Source organism: Entelurus aequoreus, linkage group LG12 (assembly GCF_033978785.1).
Source record: "Entelurus aequoreus isolate RoL-2023_Sb linkage group LG12, RoL_Eaeq_v1.1, whole genome shotgun sequence".
Taxonomy (NCBI): Eukaryota; Metazoa; Chordata; class Actinopteri; order Syngnathiformes; family Syngnathidae; genus Entelurus; species Entelurus aequoreus.
The window spans coordinates 59974501-59993787 of NC_084742.1; the positions used below are offsets into that span (position 1 = coordinate 59974501).

At 41.1% G+C, this 19287-nt stretch overlaps 1 protein-coding gene across 1 annotated transcript in view; it reads left to right on the top strand.

Moving 5' to 3' along the window:
* Nucleotides 1-18057, top strand: part of usp6nl (USP6 N-terminal like) — a 50140-nt gene extending 32083 nt beyond the window's left edge. The window contains exons 6-14 of the mRNA XM_062066318.1: nt 1265-1372; nt 2784-2893; nt 2962-3010; nt 3078-3198; nt 3276-3370; nt 3431-3496; nt 6873-6972; nt 7045-7197; nt 15727-18057. Coding sequence (XP_061922302.1) covers nt 1265-1372; nt 2784-2893; nt 2962-3010; nt 3078-3198; nt 3276-3370; nt 3431-3496; nt 6873-6972; nt 7045-7197; nt 15727-17138 — 2214 coding nt within the window. The 3' untranslated portion in view covers nt 17139-18057. The remainder of the gene's footprint in view (nt 1-1264; nt 1373-2783; nt 2894-2961; nt 3011-3077; nt 3199-3275; nt 3371-3430; nt 3497-6872; nt 6973-7044; nt 7198-15726) is intronic.
* The last annotated feature ends 1230 nt before the right edge of the window (nt 18058-19287 follow it).

The following is a 19287-nucleotide window of genomic DNA, read 5'->3' on the forward strand; positions in this document are numbered from 1 at the left end:
TCACTCTCACGTTCCTCATCCACGAATCTTTCATCCTCGCTCAAATTAATGGGGTAATCGTCGCTTTCTCGGTCCGAATCTCTCTCGCTGCATTGTAAACAATGGGAAAATGTGAGGAGTCCTTCCTCCGGTGACGTCACGCTACTTCCGGTACAGGCAAAGCTTTTTTTTATCAGCGACCAAAAGTTGCGACCTTTATTGTCGTTGTTCTCTACTAAATCCTTTCAGCAAAAATATGGCAATATCGCGAAATGATCAAGTATGACACATAGAATGGAACTGCTATCCCCGTTTAAATTAAAAAAAAACATTTCAGTAGGCCTTTAACTTTATACAAAAGCAGATTGCTTTTGATGGTTTTATTTAAACTCTTATTCCTTAAATATTTAGGCCATGTGAAATGGTCTGAGATGGTCTCAAGCCGCCTCGTTACAGTGCGTCGGGAGAGTGACACGTTCTCAAATGCGCCCCTCTTCTCCGGGCATATCAGCGCAACAGAGTCCAATAAGCACTCCTTAATAAACTCTCCGTCAGAAAACGCCTTACTTTTTCTGGCGATTTTGTGAGAAATGACGAAACTTGTCCTGACGGCTGCATCTCTGGGGGTGTGAAATTTGGCAAAAAGTCCTTGTTGGGTTTGCAGTTTAACCATCAACGCATCAGCCTCCCTTGCGCACTCTTCATCAGACAGATTCCGGTGTTTTTCCTCGTGCTTGGTCGTGTAGTGGCGATTCAAATGATATTCTTTAAACACAGCAAGCTGTGTAGAACAAATTAAGCACACGGCTTTACCTTTAATTTCTGTAAAGAAATACCTGGCAGTCCATGTCTTGTTGAAAACACACCATTCCTCATCAACTTTTCTCTTTTTAGCGTCTCGGGGATAACCGTGCATCACTTGTCGCTGTGCACCTTCACACACAGGTTACACACGGACATACGCACATAAATAACACTTTTCAAAATAAAAGCAGCACAGTTGTATTGCACGCACGACATAGATACTTTTTTAAATTGATTTTATAATTTGTGATTGCCGCTTTTCACATTCACTCACAACCACGCACGAGCATACGTCTACACGGAAGTAGTACAAATAACGCTTTTCAAAACAAAAGCAGCACCGTTGTATTGCACACTCGACATTGATACTTTTTTAAATTTATTTTGTAATTTTTTATTGGGGACGGACAGGGACGCACAAAGGGCCGGATGTGGGCCGCAGAATGCCCAGATCTGTCCTAAATGATGATTTCCTTCCCAGCTTGTCCGCAGGATCTATAAGGGAATTCCACTGCAGCTCCGTGGGGAGGTGTGGTGCTTGCTGCTGGATATTCCCAAGATGAAGGAGGAGAAGAAGGACTTCTATGAGGTATGAAGCCTGGTCAAGATGGTGGCTGCAGGGAGGAGACAATGTTAGTGTGCTGTGATTCATCTTCTGTTTGGCCTCTCTTTAAGAATGCAGATTAGAGATGTCCGATAATATCGGTCTGCCGATATTATCGGCCGATAAATGCATTAAAATGTAATATCGGAAATTATCGGTATTGTTTTTTTATTATGAGTATCGTTTTTTTTTTGTTTTTTTTTAATTTATTAAATCCACATAAAAAACACAAGATACACTTACAATTAGTGCACCAACCCAAAAAACCTCCCTCCCCCATTTACACTCATTCACACTCATTCACACAAAAGGGTTGTTTCTTTCTGTTATTAATATTCTGTTTCCTACGTTATATATCAATATATATCAATACAGTCTGCAAGGGATACAGTCCGTAAGCACACATGATTGTGCGTGCTGCTGGTCCACTAATAGTACTAACCTTTAACAGTTAATTTTACAAATTTTCATTAATTACTAGTTTCTATGTAACTGTTTTTATATTGTTTTACTTTCTTTTTTATTCAAGAAAATGTTTTTAATTTATTTATCTTATTTTATTTGATTCATTTTTTTTAAAAGTACCTTATCTTCACCATACCTGGTTGTCCAAATTAGGCATAATAATGTGTTAACTCCACGACTGTATATCGGTTGATATCGGTATCGGTAATTAAAGAGTTGGACAATATCGGCATATCGGATATCGGCAAAAAGCCATTATCGGACATCCTTAATGCAGATCCATTTGAAGTCAAACGAGGCGGGCACAAAAATATCACTCATGTCTTCTATTTCATTAAATGTACTTTGAAATAAGCAAAGAACATTTATTTATTGTGCAACCGCAGCCACGTGACCTCGAGGCCCGTCCCTCTTACTTGCATTCAATATGGTTTGTTTACCTTTGGCAACACCGATATTGGTATACAGATTTAGAGGTGAATATACAATATATCTGGGGGGAATTCAGCAAATATCAGATATATCGGATTGTAGGTGGGTTTATTTTGTACCCTTCGCGTTCATATTTCACTGTTTGTTGCATTTTTGTTGTCTTTCACTTGATTGTAAAATATGTCGATCGAAAGGGGGTGTGACATTCATATTTTGTCAATAATCAGTGTGTTTTATGTTTCATAGAAAAATGTAAAATTACATTAAGTTTTTGCCATAATGTTTTTAGCATTCAATCAGACATTATTGTGAGGTTTTGTATTAGTGTTCCTAAAAATAGATATACCGGCCCCCAGACACATTTTTTTCTCTAAATGTGGCCCCCGAGTCAAAATAATTGCCCAGGCCTGTAGTAGACATTCGCCCAGCGGTGCTAAATGATTGGTATGGCGACAGCCCTACTTCTTGTGGTTTTAAAAAGCTGCGTCCTCTCTTTCAGAAGCTAAAGGCCAGAGCGAAGGGGATGTCTCCTGACATCCGGCAGATAGACCTGGACGTAAACCGCACCTACAGGGATCACATCATGTTCCGGAACCGCTACGACTTCAAGTGTGTTGCATGACAAAAGCTGGCATGTTCCTCACGTTCTTGCTTGATGTCGACCTTTTCATCTGCAGGCAGCAGGCGCTCTTCCACGTGCTGACGGCCTACTCCATGTACAACATGGTGAGTCCGGACCTCCTGGAAGCGTCTAGACAACGTTCCTCCTTGACGGCTGTGTTGATGTGTGCAGGAGGTGGGCTACTGCCAGGGCATGAGTCAGATCACAGCCCTGCTGCTCATCTACATGAACGAGGAGGACGCCTTCTGGGCTCTGGTCAAGCTGCTGTCGGGACACAAGCACGCCATGCACGGTGTCCACCACAGACAAACCTCACCATGGCTACTTTGCAGGTGTCAGCAAGTTGTAACCCGCCTGTCCCCCATGCAGGATTTTTTGTCCCCGGCTTCCCGAAGCTGATGCGCTTCCAGGAGCACCACGATCGCATCATGAAGAAGATGATGCCCAAACTGAAGCATCACCTGGTGAGAGGTGCTCCTTCATCACCATGAACAAGTCCCATGCTGATGGATCTTTTGTTGTAGGACAACCAGGAGGTGCTGACCAGCCTGTACACCATGAAGTGGTTCTTCCAGTGCTTCCTGGACAGAGTGAGTACTTCACGCAGGCCACGGGAACAATGTTGGGGATTGATTGATTGATTGAGACTTTTATTAGTAGGTTGCACAGTGAAGTACATATTCCGTACAATTGACCACTAAATGGTAACACCCGAATAAGTTTTTCAACTTGTTTAAGTCGGGGTCCACTTAAATTGATTCATGATACAGATATATACTATCATATATACTATCATCATAATACAGTCATCACACAAGATAATCACATTGAATTATTTACATTATTTACAATCAGGGGTGTGGAGGGAGGGGGGGGGGGGGATATGGACATCAAGTAGTGGACATTGAGAGAGAGAGAGAGAGAGAGAGATCAAAAAAAAGAAAAAGTATCTGCATTTGATTGTTTACATTTGATTATTAGCAATCCGGGGAGGGTGTTAGTTTAGGGTTGTAGCTGCCTGGAGGTGAACTTTTATTGCGGTTTTGAAGGAGGATAGAGATGCCCTTTCTTTTATACCTGTTGGGAGCGTTTTCCACATTGATGTGGCATAGAAAGAGAATGAGTTAAGACCTTTGTTAGTTCGGAATCTGGGTTTAACGTGGTTAGTGGAGCTCCCCCTGGTTTTGTGGTTATGGCGGTCATTTACGTTAAGGAAGTAGTTTGACATGTACTTCGGTATCAGGGAGGTGTAGCGGATTTTATAGACTAGGGGAGTCGCTTATCCCTTTCGGGGTCGCGGGGGGTGCTGGAGCCTATCTCAGCTGCAATCATATTATATACAAACCCCGTTTCCATATGAGTTGGGAAATTGTGTTAGATGTAAATATAAACGGAATACAATGATTTGCAAATCCTTTTCAACCCATATTCAGTTGAATATGCTACAAAGACAACATATTTGATGTTCAAACTCATAAACATTGCAAATAATCATTAACTTTAGAATTTGATGCCAGCAACACGTGACAAAGAAGTTGGGAAAGGTGGCAATAAATACTGATAAAGTTGAGGAATGCTCATCAAACACTTATTTGGAACATCCCACAGGTGAACAGGCAAATTGGGAACAGGTGGGTGCCATGATTGGGTATAAAAGTAGATTCCATGAAATGCTCAGTCATTCACAAACAAGGATGGGGCGAGGGTCACCACTTTGTCAACAAATGCCTGAGCAAATTGTTGAACAGTTTAAGAACAGCCTTTCTCAAGCAGCTATTGCAAGGAATTTAGGGATTTCACCATCTACGCTCCGTAATATCATCAAAGGGTTCAGAGAATCTGGAGAAATCACTGCACGTAAGCAGCTAAGCCCGTGACCTTCCATCCCTCAGGCTGTACTGCATCAACAAGCGACATCAGTGTGTAAAGGATATCACCACATGGGCTCAGGAACACTTCAGAAACCCACTGTCAGTACCTACAGTTGGTCGCTACATCTGTAAGTGCAAGTTAAAACTCTCCTATGCAAGGCGAAAACCGTTTATCAACAACACCCAGAAACGCCGTCGGCTTCGCTGAGCCTGAGCTCATCTAAGATGGACTGATACAAAGTGGAAAAGTGTTCTGTGGTCTGACGAGTCCACATTTCAAATTGTTTTTGGAAACTGTGGACGTTGTGTCCTCCGGACCAAAGAGGAAAATAACCATCCGGATTGTTATAGGCGCAAAGTGTAAAAGGCAGCATGTGTGATGGTATGGGGGTGTATTAGTGCCCAAGACATGGGTAACTTACACATCTGTGAAGGCACCATTAATGCTGAAAGGTACATACAGCTTTTGGAGCAACATATGTTGCCATCCAAGCAACGTTACCATGGACGCCCCTGCTTATTTCAGCAAGATAATGCCAAGCCACGTGTTACATCAACGTGGCTTCATAGTAAAAGAGTGCGGGTACTAGACTGGCCTGCCTGTAGTCCACACCTGTCTCCCATTGAAAATGTGTGAAGCCTAAAATAGCACAAGGGAGACCCCCGGACTGTTGAACAACTTAAGATGTACATCAAGCAAGAATGGGAAAGAATTCCACCTGAGAAGCTTCAAAAATGTGTCTCCTCAGTTCCCAAACCTTTACTGAGTGTTGTTAAAAGGAAAGGCCATGTAACACAGTGGTGAACATGCCCTTTCCCAACTACTTTGGCACGTGTTGCAGCCATGAAATTCCAAGTTAATTATTATTTTCAAAACAAAAAAAAAGTTTGAGTTTGAACATCAAATATGTTGACTTTGTAGTGCATTTAATTGAATATGGGTTGTAAAGGATTTGCAAATCATTGTATTCCGTTTATATTTACATCTAACACAATTTCCCAACTCATAAGGAAACAGGGTTTGTGTGTGTATATATATATATATATATATATATATATATATATATATATATATATATATATATATATATATATATATATATATATATATATATATATATACTACCGTTCAAAAGTTTGGGGTCACCCAAACAATTTTGTGGAATAGCCTTCATTTCTAAGAACAACAATAGACTGTCGAGTTTCAGATGAAAGTTCTCTTTTTCTGGCCATTTTGAGTGTTTAATTGACCCCACAAATGTGATGCTCCAGAAACTCAATCTGCTCAAAGGAAGGTCAGTTTTGTAGCTTCTGTAACGAGCTAAACTGTTTTCAGATGTGTGAACGTGATTGCACAAGGGTTTTCTAATCATCAATTAGCCTTCTGAGCCAATGAGCAAACACATTGTACCATTAGAACACTGGAGTGATAGTTGCTGGAAATGGGCCTCTATACACCTATGTAGATATTGCACCAAAAACCAGACATTTGCAGCTAGAATAGTCATTTACCACATTAGCAATGTATAGAGTGTATTTCTTTAAAGTTAAGACTAGTTTAAAGTTATCTTCATTGAAAAGTACAGTGCTTTTCCTTCAAAAATAAGGACATTTCAATGTGACCCCAAACTTTTGAACGGTAGTGTATATATATATATATATATATATATATATATATATATATATATATATATATATATATATATATATATATATATATATATATATATATATATATATATATATATATATATATATATATATATATATATATGTATATACTTCTTTTTTTTCTTCACTAATTAAGATTAGTCTTATTGAAATGTGTCTTGTTGTTTTTGTGGTGTTTTGTGGGCATTTGCATTACCAACATTTCAATATATACTGTTGTATATGCGTTGTAAAAATAGAAAATCCGAAATAAATGTTAAATTAAAAAAATATAAAAAAGCATTTCTAAAAGCACTTTTAAAAAATGCTTTAAAATCCAGCATTTTAGGCCTCAACAATCCCCCCCAAAAAAGCCTGTCAAAACCCTGGAGGGACTGATTAGAGTAGTCTCAACCATCTCCACATTGTTGGCTTTTCCTTGCAGACTCCATTCACCCTCACTCTCAGGATCTGGGACATCTACATCCTGGAAGGGGAAAGACTTCTGCCCGCTATGTCCTACACGGTCCTCAGACTGCACAAGAGTAGGTCCCTTCAGTTCTGTCCCCGCGCTCTGACCCACGCCGTCCATGCTAACTGGGCTGCTCCCTCCACAGAGAACCTGATGAAGATGTCCATGGAGGAGCTGGTGGACTTCCTGCAGGTGTCTTTGTCCAAAAATTTTCTTTTTGAGGATGACTTTGTGATCGAGCAGCTGCAGGCCTCCATGGTGGAGCTCCGCAGGGTCAAGCTGGAGCTGCCGGCGCCAGGTAGCTATTTAAGCACTCATTAAACCCAGTGGTTCCCAAAGTAGGCCCGGGAGGGCGCCAGCAATCTGGGGGTGGGGGGGACGAGAGCGGAGAAAGACATCCAAAAAGCTGAAGAAGGGAAAAAGACACTGATATTGGGAAATAATAACAATAATAATAGATTTTATTTGTAAAAAGCACTTTACATTGAGTAAACAACCTCAAAGTGCTACAGTGTTTTAAAAAAATAAATAAATAAAAAGATAATAAGAAATAAAAACGAGAACAGCCAAATAGCTAAAACTAGTATGCATATATCTAAAACAAGTTTTTTTTAAAAGAAGGGTTTTTAAGCCTTTTTTAAAAGCATCCACAGTCTGTGGTACCCTCAGGTGGTCAGGGAGAGCGTTCCACAGATTGGGAGCGGCGGAGCAGAAAGCCCGGTCTCCCATTGTTCGTAGCTTTGTCCTCGGAGGTTGGAGGAGGTTAGCCTGTCCGGAGCGGAGGTGTGGTGTGGAGGAAAGGAACGTGAGCATGAATGGAGGCTTGAACTTTTTCACTATTTCCTCGTGTCTGCAACGTTCGCCACGTGACCACACACACACACACACACACACACACACACACACACACACACACACACACACACACACACACACACACACACACACACACACACACACACACACACACACACACACACACACACACACACACACACACACGCACACACTCCAATGGGCAGCGACGTGATAGCAACAGACTGTTTCAAAGTCTTCATCAGACATACTGGATGCCAGAGCAACGTTCCCTCGAAGGTGCTCACTGCTCACACGTCCTCTGCGCACAGCAAAATCGAATCCCATCTGAATTCTAAACAAAATAAACACATACCGTATTTTTCCCACTTTAAGGCGCGCTTAAAACCATAGACATGTTCTAAGGGTACGCAGCATGGAGCGCTACTGCCTACTGCCACTGACGAGACGTGGCGCCGCCATCTTGGGGTGGTGATGCGCTCCACACTGCAAAAAGTCAGTGTTCAAAAACAAGAAGAAAAAAATACAAAAATTAGGGGTATTTTATTTGAACTAAGCAAAGTTATCTGCCAATAGAACAAGAACATTTGGCTTGTCAATGAACCCAAAAATACCTTCAAATAAGTATATTCTAACTAATAACAAGTGCACTACTATATGAGTATGTGTTTTCTATTGTTTCATTGAAAATAAAACAGCTACGTCCATTTGGCTGTCATCTGTTTTACCGTATTTTCCACACAAAAAGGCGCATCGGATTATAAGGCGCACCTTAAATGAATGGCATATTTCAAAACTCTGTTCACATATAAGGCGCACCGGATTATAAGGCGCACCTATGCATCCATTAGACGGAGCTGCGCTAAAAGGAATGTCAACAAAACAGTCAGATAGGTCAGTCAAACTTTATTAATAGATTACAAACCAGCGTTGTAACAACTCTGTTCACTCCCAAAATGAATAAACAGCTGATTTACTCGTGTTACGGTAAATCAAACGTGCAATCACAAAATAGTAGCACTCGAAATAGTGCGGAGCAATAACAATATTAATAACTCAACGTTGCTCAAACGTTAATGTCACACAACACACAAAATAAACATGTAAAGCTCACTTTATGAAGTTATTCCTCATCCACAAATCCCTCCAGTTCTTCTTCTTCAGTGTCCGAATTAAATAGTTGGGCGAATACGACATCCAAAATGCCCGGCTCCGTCTCGTCGAAGTCATTAAAGGCCTACTGAAATGAATTTTTTTTATTCAAACGGGAATAGCAGATCCATTCTGTGTGTCATACTTGATCATTTCGCGATATTGCCATATTTTTGCTGAAAGGATTTAGTAGAGAAAATCGACGATAAAGTGCGCAACTTTTGCTTGCTGATTAAAAAAGCCTTGCCTGTACCGGAAGTAGCGTGACGTCACAAGCGGTAGTGCTGCTCACAATTCCCCGTTGTTTACAATGGAGCGAGAGAGATTCGGACCGAGAAAGTGACGATTACCCCATTAATTTGAGCGAGGATGAAAGATTCGTAGATGAGGAACGTTACAGTGAAGGACTTGAGAGGCAGTGATGGACGTATCTTTTTTCGCTCTGACCATAACTTAGGTACAAGCTGGCTCATTGGATTCCACACTCTCTCCTTTTTCTATTGTGTATCACAGATTTGTATTTTAAACCACCTCAGATACTATATCCTCTTGAAAATGAGAGTCGAGAACGCGAAATGGACATTCACAGTGACTGAACATGTAAATACACGATTAATAATATTCAGCTTTGCGAAGCTAAAAAAATAGAAGCTAACCTAGGTACGTAGCCAACGTGATAGCAGCAGTCTCAAATGCAGATAGAAACTAAATTTAAAAAAAACTTGACTGGATGGATAGACAGAAGATCAATAATACTATTAAACCATGAACATGTAAATACACGATTAATAATATTCCGCTTGGCGAAGCTAAAAAAACAGAAGCTAACCTAGCTGCGTAGCCAACGCGATAGCGTCAGTCTCAAATGCAGATAGAAACTAAATTTAAAAAAACCCTGACTGGATGGATAGACAGAGGATCAATAATACTATTAAACCATGAACATGTAAATACACGATTAATAATATTCCGCTTGGCGAAGCTAAAAAAAACAGAAGCTAACCTAGCTGCGTAGCTAACTTAGATGCGGCGGCGGGCGTTGTACGCTTTTGACGACACCCCGGCCGCCATCAGAGTCGGCAAGAAACATATATTTCCCCAAAGTTACGTACGTCACATGCACATATCGACACGCACGTACGGGCAAGCGATCGAATGTTTGGAAGTCAAAGCTAGACTCACCGTAGTGCATCTGTTATCCTGCTCAAAACACAACACAACCTCCTGGTGTTGGTGTTGCTGTAGTCCGCCGCTCCACCGATCGCACCTACAACTTTCTTATTTGCAGTCTCCATTGTCCATTAAACAAATTGCTCAATCGCTTTATTAACAAGCGGTAACTGGTTGTAGTTCAAAAAGTAACGCACACACATACACGAGCTGCTGTTAGCCAAAAGTCACGCTCACACACACTCAAGTTCTCCGCCAACTCACTCGCGCATGCGCGTTCCCCAAACCCTTAAAGACACAGTACACTAATGCAAATATCACATATATTACAGTATTGTACTTAGCCGCTAAGACACCGATCGATCCCACCTACAACGTTCTTCTTTGCAGTCTCCATTGTTCATTAAACAAATTGCAAAAGATTCACCAACACAGATGTCCAGAATACTGTGGAATTTTGTCGAAGAAAACAAGAGGCTTTTCTATCGGGTCCGATGGGGTCCAACCACTTCCGTTGCTTTTGTGACGTCATGCGCATAAATCATATCCAAAGGAGTTTTTCAACCGGAAGTGTGGCGGGAATTTTAAAATTGCACTTTATAAGTTAACCCGGCCGTATTGGCATGTGTTGCAATGTTAAGATTTCATCATTGATATATAAACTATCAGACTGCGTGGTTGGTAGTAATGGCTTTCAGTAGGCCTCTAATGGAGTCAGTGTCGCTTAGTTCAGTGACAATTCCTGCCTTCCTGAAAGCTCGGACCACAGTTGAGACTGATATATCAGCCCAGGCATTTACCATCCACTGGCAGATAGTGGCGTATGTCGTCCGGCGCGGTCTCCGTCTTGGTTCGCCTTCTGTCATCCACTGTTCCCACGCAGTTCGCAGTCTAGCTTCGAATGCCCTGTTTATACCAATACCTAGCGGCTGGAGTTCTTTTGTCAATCCACCCGGCTGCTCTATGCCTTGAGTTTGAACTCTGCGTCGTAAGCGTGTCTCTTAGTAGGAGCCATTTTGGGGTCTTTACAGAAACACACAAATGGAAATTAAACGTCATATCCCAGCATGCACCGCCCGCTTCTTCTTCTACGGGGGCGGCTGCTTACCGTAGAAGAAGAAGCGGTTCTTCTTCTTCTACGGGTAAAAAGAAGTTGGCGGCTGTTTGCCGTAGTTGCGAGACCTAAACTTTATGAAAATTAATTTTAGGTTTGTTGTGGCTCAATATTGGTCCATATATATAAGGCGCATTGTCAGGTATTGAGAAAATTTTGGGTTTTTAGGTGCGCCTTATAGTGCGGAAAATACGGTAATTATGAGACACAATTGTGTCAAAGTCATGATTTTTTTTTTCATGCTTGAAATAAGAAATGATGACTTTAAAAAAGTAGTTTTATACTTGTGAGTGTTGATGACACAGCTTTGCAACAGTTGATATTCTAGTTTCAAGCATGTTTTACTCAATATAGGTCATCAAATCTCAGCAACAAGCTGTAATATCTTACTGAGATCATTTAGGAGCAAAACACTTAAAACAAGTAAAACACTCTAACATAAAATCTGCTTAGTGAGAAGAATTATCTTATCAGGCAGAAAATAAGCAAATATCGCCGTTATTTGAGATATTTCATCTTACTTCAACAATATCATATCATCAAAGAAAAATACAAACGGTATTAAAGGGTTAACACTTACATTCTGTTTTAGTGGGAGGGGTGTTGTTGATCAAAACAAGTAAAACACTCTAACATAAAATCTGCTTAGTGAGAAGAATGATCTTACCAGACAGAAAATAAGCAAATATCACCCTTATTTGAGATATTTTCATTTTACTTACACTACCGTTCAAAAGTTTGGGGTCACATTGAAATGTCCTTATTTTTGAAGGAAAAGCACTGTACTTTTCAATGAAGATAACTTTAAACTAGTCTTAACTTTAAAGAAATACACTCTATACATTGCTAATGTGGTAAATGACTATTCTAGCTGCAAATGTCTGCTTTTTGGTGCAATATCTACATAGGTGTATAGAGGCCCATTTCCAGCAACTATCACTCCAGTGTTCTAATGGTACAATGTGTTTGCTCATTGGCTCAGAAGGCTAATTGATGATTAGAAAACCCTTGTGCAATCATGTTCACACATCTGAAAACAGTTTAGCCCGTTACAGAAGCTACAAAACTGACCTTCCTTTGAGCAGATTGAGTTTCTGGAGCATCACATTTGTGGGGTCAATTAAACGCTCAACATGGCCAGAAAAAGAGAACTTTCATCTGAAAGTCGACAGTCTATTCTTGTTCTTAGAAATGAAGGCTATTCCACTAAATTGTTTGGGTGACCCCAAACTTTTGAATGGTGGTGTAAATTTCAGTTTTTGCAGAGCAATGAACTGTGAGCACATTTAATTCATCTTACCTCACAGAATACTACTGATTGTCACGCGCTTTTTTGTCATACGTGTAGCTATGATAAAGGACACATGTTTTATTATTCATAGTTTGCTTAACAGTAATAGAATATTCTTATATGCTAGAAGTGACCAGATCAAAACTGGGAATATAATCCCAGAGAAGGGTCAGCTATTTTTAAATTGAAGGAACAATATGATGAGGTTATATATACATGCTACATAAACAATGTATGAATACATTAGATATCTATATATCTTATAGACTGTATCTCTGTTTCTGCAGCAGCAGAGAGTTTATTCTGTCTTGACACTTTGTAATAATATTTTCTATTACATTCTTCCCTTAAATGATCATGTTTACAGTGATTGTTTTATACAGGTATGTATTTTTGATGTATGTCGCTTTGGATAAAAGCGTCTGCCAAATAATTCAACATAAACGTATATAAACACCTGGAAGTCTTTATATCAGCTAAAACCACCAATCTGTTTCACTGGATTCAGAATAAAACCAAATTCTGTCTTACAATCTTTATCTTCATCATTTATTTTAATAATAATAATAAATAATAATATACAGTTGTATGTTATTCAAGTATGACATTTTTAAATGTAATTAATTTAATTGACAAGCAATTCTATTATGGTCACACTCCTGTTTGCTAGCGGCTACAATTTCAGTACTATTGAAGATATTTGCTCCTCAACTCTGTGCTAATATTCTTTTCACAAAATACAACCAATAGTACGTTCATGTTAAATCTTACTTGTGAAAAGTAATCCCCCCTGATTCCTATTTTCAACAGTCCGCTCATTAGAGCAGGAAAACGCTGAACACCATCTTTGTTTTCTACCTGTCAACTGTCAGTTTAGGCTGCTCATCACCACTTCAAGATGGCGGCCCAATTTCTCGCATCACAGCAGCCAATGCTGCGTCTACTTATAACATGTCTACGCTTAAAATCCTTTCATTTTCTCAAAACTCGACAGTGCGCCTTACAACCCGGTGCGCCCAATGCACGGAATAATTCTGGTTGTGCTTACCGACCTTGAAGAAATTTTATTTGGCATTTGGTGCAATGATAAGTGTGATCAGTAGATGGCAGTCACACATAAGAGCTACGTGCGGACTGCATAATGACGCCAGTAAACAACACCAAAACTTTGAATGTTCCATTGAAAATAAAGAACATTACACACGGTGCTCAAAAATTTGTCAAAATGTTTTAGTACGACTTTGAAGCCGCACAGCTTGATGGATTGTCGGCCCTTTATGGCTACCGTAGTCAGAGATACCAGTATTACTATGGTGTGTGTATAAGGACCGCAACATGTTACCCATTAGCAGACATTATCTGGCGTTTTGTTTCACAATATTATGCAAAAGCAACTTTTCTTACCTTTTGGTTCCTGCTGATCTGTATTTGTGATCTGCATAAGTCCTGAAAATTTGCGCAGGTCCGCCTTTGTAGTCTGTGACGACACCGTAGTTGATAAGCTTCTTCTTTTCCTCTATCTTCTTCTTATGTGACATTCATCCTCCACTGTTGCCATTTCTAATATAAAGTAGTGTAAAGTTCTTACTTATATCTGTCAGTGAACTCACCATGAAAGCACTAAAACATACCGGTGTGGTGAGTTGACATTATTCACCCAAGGAACTTTAGTTATTAGAGAGTTCACATGTTGGGCGTCGTTGTTGCACTAGTGAGCCACGGATGAGGAGATGCTGCTCCGTTATTGATTGAAGTAAAGTGTGAATGTCATTAAAACAGTTAGCGCCATCATCTCCCGTCCTTGCACGCTACACCTCTACAACAAGGAGAAGACACTGTCCAAGTGGAGGCACGTAAATAAGACCGCCCACACAACGGCGCATCCTGAAGAGACTGTCAGAAAGTGACTTGAAGATGATGTGTAAAACATCATCTATGCAACATTTTGAGCAAAGAACCACCATTGCATGTTATGTAGACCACAAGGACGTCTTTTACATTTAGACAATAATCATAACAATATGACTCCTTTAATGCGCCTTATAATCCGGTGCGCCCTATGGTCCAGTATATGATTATTGTCCTTTGTATACACAGGCAGTGAATATTTGGGCCCAAAGCCATCCTCGTGTGCCAGAGGGGGGCATATTTGGGAACCACTGAATTAGCTCAATAGCATCTGCACAGCCGACCTACTTCCTGCTGAGGCGTGACTAGTGTCAGCTTCGAACCCCGATGACATCTATTAAACAGGCAAGAAGCAAGGAATTAAACAGAGACACGATGGAATTTGGCTCATGAGGAGAAACGTCTGGGCTGTACTCTTTGTACAGTCTTCCACCACGCTCTGATGAAAAAGTTGCACGCCTCCTCTTTTATTTGGACTTTCCCTGATTACATGGCAACAGCTGTTTCTAAGGGGCGCGGGGGTCGTAAAAAGCTATTGCCCTCGGTCACAAAACCGTTCAAAGAAAAGATGCCTGGAGCTTGCGTCAGGTCCTGCTCCCTCTCCGCTTTGTAGATCTCGGGTCAAGACGAGATCTTCCTGTGGATCACAATAGATCAAAGAAACCGACACATTCATGTCGCTTCCCATCGTGCACAGTGGAGGTTTACAAGCCTTTTGCTTGGTAAGATCAAAGACAGCTTTTGTCTGCTTGCCGGGAACTCATGGGAACAGAAAGTTTTGTGATAACTTAGATACAATTATTCTGACAACTAGCTTGTGTGCTTCTTCTAACGTGTCTTCCTTCACCCCCTTTCTCTTCCTCTTCTTCCGAACAATGTTAGCCAACAACTACAAAAACGCGTCGGTGAGCGGCGGCCACATTTGCTCCTACAACAGTAACCGGTGGGCTATCCTGACTGGTCTTGCCTCTCCATGTCCATCAGTCAGTCCTGTCTTGTCGCTTTGTCTGTCCAGCAGCACTTCTTTGTATCTCTCTGCTTATCTTTCCAAGTCCCGTGTCTGGATTAATGCTGACAAACTGTTTTTCAGCTGGTAAAAAATGTGCCTTTACGGTCCTGTCCCCCACTGGACCCCCGGCTGTGGTTGCTGAGGAAGCGTTTACCAGAATCCTCATGAAACTGTGTTTGGTCTTCTTTGCCTGTGGAGATGATGTGTTGTCCTGAATGTAATTCTCCTCGTTTATCCTCAATGGCAGTCGTATTGCATGAATCCATGTCCCCCGTTGTGACTCTTCATCCGTGTCTTCAGCCGTCCACGCTCCGCTCCGGTCTCCCGAGTCGACTTCTCATGAGCTTCCACGGCTTTTGTCTTCCAGGTAAAGACGAGGAGTTCCCCAAGAAGCCCTTAGGGCAGCTTCCCGAGCTGGCGCCAGCAGCCGTGAACCACGTCGGCAACGGTCAGAGCTACGCCGAGCCAGCCGAGCCTCCAAAGCAGCCCAGTCCGGTACCAGAGCGCCAGCAGGATAGTCGTCCCCCCAGTCGGTTACGGCGGGACTCGCTGGAGAAGTCAATACGCCACCGCAAGGTTGACATGAGGGACGGTCGACTCAGGGGACTCGAAGTGGAGCCACCCTCGGCACCAACCCCAGTCCCGCACTTGACCGCCGTGGAGCGAGGGAAGACTCCGAGTCACGCCGTCGCCCACCACAACTCCAACGCAGTCTCCGGTTCTCACCGAGACATCGCACCTCGCTGGTTCAAGCCCTCTGAGACTAAGCTAGAAGCCGCTAAAGCAATGGCAGCCCGGCAGGTCCAGCTGAGCCGGGGCGAGTCTCCGGCGCCCTCCAGTCCCGACGACGGCCAACAGCCCAGCCGACGACCACACTCCAAGGACTTTGTTCCTGGCGCCAACCGCGGGTCCAACGCCTCGCAGTACGACAATGTGCCAGGATTGCCGGAGCAGGAGTTTCAAATCCTGGAGCTGGAGAGACCTCCATCCAGGATGAGGACTCCTCGCAGCGAGACCCCCTACAGCGTACCGTCCTCTCAGCAGGGTGATACACTTTATGGATCCAGTGTAGTAACATCTCAGATAACCTCCAACCCTGCTCACCAGCATCCTGTAGGGGTCTACCCCGGATTCCCTGGAAACCAGAGCCACTACCACTCCCCTCCAGTGCAGCACTTCCCTGGCAGGGCGACGACTGAGGTCCCCATCTTTCATCCAGGCTACAAACACTACGCTCCACCCTCCCGACTCATTTCACCCCCCAACATGAGGACGGGGGATCAAATGTACGCCACCACCAGGCGACCGCCCAGCAACCACTCTCCGGAGAGGGCTCTGGTGAACTCTTTTGCCACCTACCGCAGGCATCCGCCACCCAACACCGCCCCTAACCCTCGGAGAGCACCCTTGCAGCTGGAGCCCCAAGGGAGCACCACCCCCATCTACCTGCAAAAGCTCACCTCCACCGCACAGGTCCACGCCCCCCTGGACTACAGCTTCGAGGGGCAAACAGGAAGCCAGCCGAACTTCCAGTATCATCCTGAAGGCAAACCCCAATGGGCCCCCGAGTTCCCCAGCGGGGTGCCTCGCTCGCCCAGCTTCCAGAAAGCCCAAATGTCCCCGGTGGAGGCGTTCACCTTCCCTGACAGCGGCGACGGCCCGCAGCGCTACGGGACGCCGTTCCAGGAGCGGCGGCAACAGCTCCCCCAGCTGTTTGGAGGCGCACACTACAGGCACGCACAGGAGGTGTTCGCCATGCAGGAGTCCATGCTGCTGTGACACTGTGCTTTTCTTCTACGGACTCACTGGGCCACACCTTTCTTACTAAGCACTCAACAGGGAATTACAAGGAAAAAAGAAAAAAGGCTGAATATTTTGTTTTATTTTTGGATGTAAATCCTTAACAGAGACTAAAGAGTATAAAGATATATCTTTTAGAGTCAGTGTTGTTGTTAATAGTAGCAGACGGGGAGAAACTGACTGTCCATCTTTATTTTTGTATGTTCCTCCTAGATATTGACCGTAGGGCTCAGTGAACTCTACCATTTTATTTTCATGTGAACAGACGCTAAAAGAGCAGTGACGATTGTGATTGACATTTTGAGGCTTGGTTTTTTTCTTGGAATTATGGCTCAGTTTTGGTGATGTTTTCATCCCCGACTTACTGAAGTGCAATGTTCTTGTTTTTTTTTTACACACTGTAAGTACTGTATCAGGAGGCCAGTGTCATTTCTGCTTGTTTTGTTGGTTCTTAGAGGCCAACAACACCCATCGGATTTGTGAGGGCTAACACTGTTTTTACTTTGATCGTTGATGACATGTTTTAAAATATTTTAAGGTATTTGTTAACAGTACTTACATAGGCCGAGATGCACCGGTTGCAGTTAGTTTGCTTTCATTCATTACGTCTCAACACTGTCATGTTGATTACAGTTCAGCTGCACGTGCACACACACACACACACACACACACACACACACACACACACACACACACTACATAGCCACAAATGTGTCGGTACACATTTTAGCGTTAAATCTATCACATCCCTTCTTATGTCTATGTTGCTGCATTCTTACAGTGCTCTCATACTGTACATGATATTCTCTAAGTTGTCTTGTTTGATGACTAACTGCAGATCCTTTGGATATTTTGCTTTTTAAGCTGAGATGGAGTGGAAAATAAATCTCTTTTTTGACCTGCAATATAATTGTCTTATGTATGTTTGTGGTAGCAGCACGGTGGTACAGGGGTTAGAGCAGAGGTGTCAAAGTGGTTTTCACTGAGGGCCACGCCACAGTTATGGACCGATTCTAACAGTGAATACTATTATTACACAATTTTTTAAATGCATTTTATTAGTAGATTATTTTAAAACTAAACTGTAAAAAAATATATGGACCGCTTCTAACAATGAATACTATTATTACACAATTTTTTTTATGCATTTTATTAGTAGATTATTTTAAAACTAAACTGTAAAAAAAATATATGGACCGCTTCTAAAAATGAATACTATTATTACACAATTTTTTAATGCATTTTATTAGATTATTTTAAAACTAAACTGTAAAAAAATATATGGACCGCTTCTAACAATGAATACTATTATTACACATTTTTTTAAATACATTTTTTTAGTAGATTATTTTAAAACTAAACTGTAAAAAAAAAATATGGACCGCTTCTAACAATGAATACTATTATTACACAATTTTTTTAATGCATTTTATTAGGAGATTATTTTAAAACTAAACTGTAAAAAAAATATATGGACCGCTTCTAAAAATGAATACTATTATTACACAATTTTTTTATGCATTTTATTAGATTATTTTAAAACTAAACTGTAAAAAAATATATGGACCGCTTCTAACAATGAATACTATTATTACACAATTTTTTTGTATGCATTTTATTAGTAGATTATTTTAAAACTAAACTGTAAAAAAATATATGGACCGCTTCTAATAATGAATACTATTGTTACACAATTTTTTTAATGCATTTTATTAGTAGATAATTTTAAAACTAAACTGTAAAAAAATATATGGACCGCTTCTAACAATGAATACTATTATTACACAATTTTTAAAATGCATTTTATTAGTAGATTATTTTAAAACTAAACTGTAAAAAAATATATGGACCACTTCTGACAAAGAATACTATTATTACACAATTTTTTTAATGCATTTTATTAGTAGATTATTTTAAAACTAAACTGTAAAAAAAAATATATGGACCGCTTTTAACAATAAATACTATTATTACACAATTTTTTAAATGCATTTTATTAGTAGATTATTTTAAAACTAAACTGTAAAAAAATATATGGACCGCTTCTAACAATGAATACTATTATTGCACAATTGTTTTAATGCATTTTATTAGTAGATTATTTTAAAACTAAAATGTATAAAAAAAA